This window comes from Mytilus trossulus, chromosome 5, assembly GCF_036588685.1.
Source record: "Mytilus trossulus isolate FHL-02 chromosome 5, PNRI_Mtr1.1.1.hap1, whole genome shotgun sequence".
NCBI classification, from domain to species: domain Eukaryota; kingdom Metazoa; phylum Mollusca; class Bivalvia; order Mytilida; family Mytilidae; genus Mytilus; species Mytilus trossulus.
Window position 1 is genome coordinate 44,249,277 of NC_086377.1, and position 7,765 is coordinate 44,257,041.

The 7,765-nt window shown below is 33.4% G+C and overlaps 1 protein-coding gene across 1 annotated transcript; it reads left to right on the plus strand.

Moving 5' to 3' along the window:
* Positions 1-200: 200 nt before the first annotated feature.
* LOC134717980 (metalloproteinase inhibitor 2-like) lies at positions 201-7,765 on the plus strand. Its single transcript, XM_063580480.1, has 6 exons — positions 201-309; positions 2,705-2,784; positions 4,093-4,204; positions 4,775-4,896; positions 7,407-7,518; positions 7,725-7,765. Exons 1-6 carry the CDS (start codon positions 201-203, stop codon positions 7,763-7,765), a joined length of 576 nt encoding a protein of 191 aa, XP_063436550.1.

Genomic DNA, 7,765 nt, shown 5'->3' on the forward strand with positions numbered 1-7,765 from the left:
AGTACTCTTTTCTCTCTATTTTATTTGATTGATGATTGTTATGATTTGTTGTTTAGCTTTTTTAAAAATAGGACCAACTGGATATTCATGATTAATTTTCGTTTTTTAAGCTTTTACATCAATTGATTTCATGTTTCAATATTCAATACAGGAAGGTATTTTTACAGATCCTCCCTGTCGATATTTACATAATAAGAACCATGAAGATGTATTCAAGTTTGATGGTGATCTGTTGTTTTGCAATGTCAGAACAATCATGTTTGTGTGGATCCTGGTATACACAGGACATTGTTTGTGACAGCAAAATAGGTAAGACAGTATTAATTAAAACAATAGAAATTGTATGCATAATTTATCACCGCTTTAAATTTTTTTTAGAATATTCTGTTTTGCCTCCGTCTGTCTGTCAGAACATATATTAGTCCTATTACTTCATTTGTTCGTCACATCTTTCTCAGGAACTTAATTTTAATAATAATATAAAACAAATTCATCGATAACTACAATTTGTGTACGCTATGAAATGCATCATTCGTGTATTTATGGCATCATGAACCGTTTAGAATCACCTGTCTTTTTTATATTTTGTTTGTTTTGGTTAAAAAAAAGTGTATTTATTATTATTATTATTATTATTATTATTATTATTATTATTATTATCATTATTATTATTATTATTATTATTATTATTTCTATTATTATTATTGTTATTTTGATTTTCAATCCAAGAATTTATTCTGAATTTATTTCAATTATTATCCTGATAATGATGAGGACCGAACTGTGTCGACAAACAAAAAAAGATAATGTATAATTGTCAAGGAGACAACTCTCCACAAGAGACTAAATAGTACATAAATTAACAAAAATAGGTCAACATACTATCGTCAACAATGCACAAAGCCAACTACGCACAATCACCTATAAATTTTTGTTTTTTTCAATTCAACATTTTTTTTCTGAATTTATTTCAACTATTATCCTAAACAAATATAAAATAATTCAAACGAGTAAACTAAGACCCTAATGTATGTACAAAACATGACCCAGCAACATGTATGCAACGATAACCACTGAATAACAGGCCCCTGATGTTTGACAGACACATAAAAAGATTGTGGCAGGGTTCAACATGTTAAATTTCTTCAGTATTTATGCAGGTATTGCTTATTCAATAATGTGTATTGTACATGAATCGTTGTCATGAATTTCTATATGAGAAAAGATTAACATGAATAACAAGTATAATAGAATATACTACATACCCTATAAACCATAAACAAATGATTAGTTAAAATAGAAATAAACATCAGCGAACAATACATGCATCAGATCTCTTGAGTCACACATTGTCAGGATATTTAACCAGTGTTACGTGTACTCATCATAAATACCAGGATTAACGACAGAAACGCACTTCGTCTGCAAAAGACTCATTAGTGACACTCAAATAAAAAAGTTTAAAAACTCCAAATAAAGTACGAAGTGGAAGAGCATTGAGGACCTACATTCCTAACAATTTTGTGAAAATAGGTAGACTAGGTTGTGAAACATTAAATTTATAATCATGGCCATATCAATTGTGTTTCATATCAGCACAGACGTGTTGACTACTGGGCTGGTGATACCCTCGGGGAATTAAAACTCCACAAACAGTGGAATCGACCCAACAGTTGTAAATAAACATCATAAATATCAGAATTAAATTTTGTATTAACATGATTAACGCACGTATGGCTCATTTTTAGTTTTAAACATATTTATTTATAGTGGATTGGGAAACAAGTTTTTCAACTTATATTAATCCCTTTCCACTTTGCGGGTGCGAGTGCTGCCTTGTAGCGGCATTAGCCTACTCTTTTTCGAAATCTACAAGGGTGTCTTTAACGTGCAAGAGATATGGCTCTCTCTTAACACGGGTCAGCCATTTATCGTCCCCTTCCGATGGACTATCATCGTTTCCTCAAGACCATACTCGCAAATGGTGTCAAGGGAGAGCCGAAAATTGAGTTCCTGAAATTTTCATCCCAGACGGGAATCGAACCAGGAACCTTTGTGCTAGTAGTCCGATGCACTAACCACTACACCACGGCTCTACTTCGTATTACATATGGCTCATTACAAAATATCCAGCCTGTTATCTATGATGATGTTATATAAATAAACATGGAAGCAAACCATGTGATTGTTTTTGGATGAAATGAAGACAAATGCAATAATATTTGAAATTAGCGTCGGACGTTAAGTTAGTCGACATGACTCTTATTAGACTGGCTTGGTTAAAATCAGTTGGAAGGTCGTATTAATGCTAAGGTGAAGTGCGTAAACATCCCAACAGTTGGATAGGTTAATGTTATTTTTAGTGTCACGTTCAGGTTTGAATGTTTATAAGGATGCAATTCACTTGTTATGTCACATACTATTGACTTCCAATTAAAATGAGTTATTTTTTATGAAACATGCTTATTATTTAAATGCAATACATTAAATTTAAACCTCGTTTAGATGAGCAATATGTATGTTACGTTAGCAGCTCAATCAGTTTCAGAAACATTTAACTAGTGTTAATAGGCGTAAACATATTTTCGGAAACATCTAAACAGGTGTTATGGGATATATTTGTCCATTTGTTTATTTGACATCAAATTGATCATTCGATGAACACAGGAACACTTGCATGAATATTTTTTTCCTTATATTTCAGTCGTTAAGGCTAAAATTGAATCATTTTCAATGAATGATTACTACAAAAATTACCAAATATCCGAGACAAAGATCTATAAAGTAAGTACAAAATTTATACTATTTATACAGATAAAATTACTGTCATCATCACACAGTTTTCTGAAAAGTTACGACGTGAAGAACATATCCGATATCATTTGGGAAACGGTTAATTCATAACGGTCAACCAACACGTGATGGCGTCAAGTTTTTTTTTATTAAGGGATGATTTCAACTTCACCATTTGGAACTCATGGCTTCCTTGTGAGCAGCATCCCCTATCAAGAAAGTCATGATAAGAAATGCAAGCACTGTAATATCGTATCAATTGGGAGATATATACCCCGTATGCAGGTGCTGCTTGAATGTTGCTACTTAGAAATGGAAATTTCACAATTGGAAAATTGATATCATCTCTTTTGACGTAAAAAAAATGTTTTCAACCGACCCTCATTGTCAATTTCTAGATGGAAGTCAAGATATGAGGCCGATTGAACTGTATCTGTAGTATACCCCAAGGGTGACTGGGGTATCAAATTATGGTCATTTGGTCTTCTCCCGACCGGCAGTAAAACGCTTGCCGAAGTGGGGCGTCCGTTTGGCTGTGCGGGATGTATCAAGTTCGCAGTCACGTCCGGTCAGAAGGGGGACGTTAAATTTGATGCCTCATGTAAAGAGAATGCCACGATCTTTGCACGTTAAGAACCCTTGCAACAACTCTTCGAAGGGTCCGTAGGTGGCCTGTTGCAAGGCTAAATTTCTATCCCTATCCAATATACCCTCATTTTCTAGTGGCCGTTTAATGTTCATCGACCATCATCCCAGATGGCCTCTATTGTATTAACCTACCTATTGCATTTATTGTGAACTTGTTTACGTCCTGAATATGCATGAAATATTTGCCACTGGACGTTAAGCAACCAACAATCATTCATTCAATGTATCTGTAGTATCCTTTATATGTAGTTCGATGGGATAAATGCGGTACATATAGTCACCAAATTTTGAATTATTTAATGAAAGAACATAATATATATAGGGGAAAGTAGAGTTAAAGGATATCGTTAACTTCTTACCTTTCTTCCTTAGAAGTTCATGCATGAAGTCAGCCTCATAATAATAAAGAAACAAATTGGCAATTATAGGTGCACAATTTGTTCCCATTGGAATGCTATAGTCTGTTGAAAAACACGTCTTCCGAACGTAACAAGTATGTTGTCAATCAGAAAATCAAGCATTTGATGATATCAATTTCAAAGAATTTTTTGTTTCAATCAGAGCGACCCTTTACAACATAGGATGTATCCCTCCCTACAATACAACCTTTGAATAAATGAATAAATGTTTTTCACAATCTTTTTTTACCAGGGGAAAGGAACGTATGATACCTTAACTGATAAAACGACACTGGAGACACCAATAAGTTATATGGCATGTGGACCCGTAGATTTGAAAGTAGGATCAAGCTATATTCTCACAGGTAAATGTGCTGTCAAAGTTTAGGTCCACTTCGCTGTATAAGAAACCTTTTAATGCTGGTTGATATAGTTTTTAAATGCACATCACACACATTTTTTCTTGTTAACAGCATTCTTGATGATGAAACTGCAAGTAAATGCTATTGGCGTTACTTTGTTATTAGACAAACTGAAATTTTCCCAATTCCTCAGGTATGGAAACAAAACCTTAGTTGTTGAATCTAACTTGTACGTCAATTGCAAGCCTGTTATCATAATAAAGTCTGGCTTCAGAAAAATGTATACTGTTCTTAGGTTGGAACGGTTTTTTTTTTGGCTTTTACAGAGTTCTAACATATTCAGCATGTTCAGTATATTTTGATTTGGGGCATTTTATTTTTTTCATGTTTTTTTTACATTAGTATCATAAACTGGAATATCATATTATATCAATGAAAACTTGGAATATTGTTCATATAACGGTATGAACAATTGTCTGTGATCGTTTGTTTTATTGAAGTATTCCTTTTGGTTACTTAACATAGGTAATGTGCTAGTGTGATGATGATATTGTCTAAGGTAACTCTTTTCAGCCTCTATACATAATGGCAAAATGGAAATTAGCAGTTGTGACCTCAAAGTTGAGGCTTCCAAAGCATCGAACACCATGTTAGAAGGCCTTGCTGGAAAATATGAAGAGAACTGTGATTGCAAGGTATGTTTTATTTGGTCTTTCCCCTTTTCTGTGGAAAGATCTATTGGTTTTCTTCTGATTATTTTTTTTCTTCCAACTAATTTTTTTCCTTCGCTGTTTTTGTTTTTGTTTCACAAGATGTCGTTAAGTTATTTTGAATATGATATCAAACACTTTATACGCTTTTGAGACTGACCCTGCTTAACCGAATACTTTCCATTATAAGACTTATCTCCCTGAACACTGTTTTTCTTGTGATCTCAATGGCTTCGCAACCGTATAAGAAACCGACAAATTTATTTTTCCAAATTATTCGTTATATCCTCAGGATGTCCTGTTTTATTTTGACCCTAGCCGTATATAGATTCCATATGAGAGTTTTCCCCCTTTTATGTTTGATATAAGTAAAATGCATATCTAACTGGTAAACCATAAGTGGTAGGGACCTAGGGCCTTTTGATTTGAGATCATTGGTCCAAAAATTTGAAAATAAGGTCCAGGTAAAAGGTCATGGTCATATTCTTAATTTTGATTTTGTCTGATTTTTACTTATTTTTAAAAACTATTTTAGGTATCAACAAAATTATTTGTACTAAATTGTTAGTTGCGACATGTCGTTAATCACTAATTTGGGTAGAAAAGGTGCGTATACAATAAATGGGAGTTTTTGCCCCTATTATATCTAGAATTACGCATAAAGTGACATAACTTATCAACCATACATTTTAGAGACCTAGGGTCTTTTGATTGGAAGTACTTGGTCAATGTCCTTGAAATTGAGATCAGGTGATAGGTTAATTTGACGTTCTAGATTTGACCTTTGCTTCAAATTCATTATAAACACGATAAAGTCATATGACTCTGTGATTTAGGTTACACACCAAATGACTTGAAAAAAAATCAAACCTAAAGTGATCTTTGTAACAGGAAGTAGCTCTTTTTGGTCATTTTTTTTACTAAAAAGTATATAGAAATCATATATTTTTGGAATCACCTAAAAATTACCTTTCATTTGACACTGGAAATAACATTTTAAACCGAATTATAATATGTTTACATCAAAATAAATCATCAAGAAGTGGAAAGACCTTCAATTGTTCTCTGAACAATTGGTTTTTAATTCTATCTGTCTATGTTTGTTATCATAATGCTAAATTATATTGGCTATCTAATATTAACTCTTTTCCCGGTAGCAGTTCAACTTAGCAGCGGCATTCATTCCGGTCGATCATATTATAGAACCTAATTTTTGTATGTTTTGATAATTTGTTATCGTCCTGAATATACATGAATATTTCTTTTATATACATTAATGAATAATTCAAATTTAAAAATGGCAAAAGATATGTGTAATTTTGAACAGCATCGATTAGAAATTTTACTTTGTCGTTATCTTATAACTTATTTCAAGGTATTTCAAATTCATTAAGAAAATTAATAAGAGTAGTATGCCTTCATATTAGATTAACCTGACAAAAGATCAGGTTGCACTCGAATTGAAACATTTAATTTATCAAATTTGAAAGCAGTTACAAGGATGAGTAGAATTGAAAATGAAAACAGTTGTGGTCTAGCTAGCTTTAAATACCATCTCTGCATGGAATAAACTATGAATATAAAAGGATCCGAATCTTTTCAGTGTCATGAACGTCATTAAGCGGCAACTTAATTTACATTGCCAAGTCCATTAGAAGACACAAAAACTAGTAAAGTATATTGCACCTGCAGACTTGCATTTTAAAACAGTTGTATAGTAAGCCGAAAGAAATACAGTTAAAAATCATAAGTTTCAGAGTAGTTATTGCAAACGTCAAGATCATACGTTTATTTTATCAAAAAATTATTGCAGTCTATATGACAAAATATTAGTTTAGGGATAAACTATTACTATTCAAGCAACTAAATGCTTATGATAACTAATTAACTATGAGACAATTGATTGATTGATTGTTGGTTGCTTAACGTCCAGTGGCAAATATTTCATGCATATTCAGGACGAGAACAAGTTCACAATAAATACAATAGGTAGGTTGATACAATAGAGGCCATCTGGGATGATGGTTGGAGAAATTTGGACTGCCACCGGAAAATGAGGGTATATTGGATAGGGACAGAAATTTAGCCTTGCAACAGGCCACCTACGGACCCCTCAGAGAGTTGTTGCAAGGGTTCTTAACGTGCAAAGAGCGTGGCACTCTCTTTACACGAGGCATCGGATTTAACGTCCCCCTTCTGACCGGACGTGACTGCGAACTTGATACATCCCGCACAGCCAAACGGACGCCCCACTTCGGCAAGCGTTTTACTGCCGGTCGGGAGAAGACCAAGTGACCATATTTCTATACCCCAGTCACCCTTGGGGAAACTATGAGACAAACATTTCAGACAAAAACGAAAACATAAGTTCAGAGAGTCATCTTTTAACGAGTCTTTTGTAGACAAACGTGAGTCTCTTACAAATTTAAAGAAAAATAATGCTGGCATCTATAATGAGCGTATTTAAAAGCAAGCTGTTTGTTCTTCTATTTTAGACGCCAAATGAGTTTGATCAACAGATTGTACTTTGGCGTACCAACAAGCAACATTGTGGATACCCACATTGTAATGACAATGATGATCTCGTATGTGCTAGGGATGACAATGGTCAGTGCAATTGGCCAAAATGCTAAAAAAATGACTCTTAAGATTTTCGTGTTTGTAAGACATTAATTATATTATTCTTCTATCAATAAACAAACACCACTATTATTGTCTATAAATCTAAAGATATTATTCGAAAGCAGATATCTGAAAACGGATTCATATTTTCTATGAGCATTCATACATAAAGTTCTCCGTATTTCATTTAGATTGTAAAGATCAAGGATGTACTGGAACCGATTCTGTTTAG

What these genes read in the sequence shown, in the direction of transcription:
- LOC134717980 (XM_063580480.1), top strand. Translation starts at nt 201, where the DNA reads ATGAAGATGTATTCAAGTTTGATGGTGATCTGTTGTTTTGCAATGTCA. An exon ending in CCGAGACAAAGATCTATAAA is followed by an intron (nt 2,785 to 4,092) that starts GTAAGTACAAAA and finishes TTTTTTTACCAG; the next exon opens with GGGAAAGGAACGTATGATAC. An exon ending in ATGTGCTAGGGATGACAATG is followed by an intron (nt 7,519 to 7,724) that starts GTCAGTGCAATT and finishes TATTTCATTTAG; the next exon opens with ATTGTAAAGATCAAGGATGT.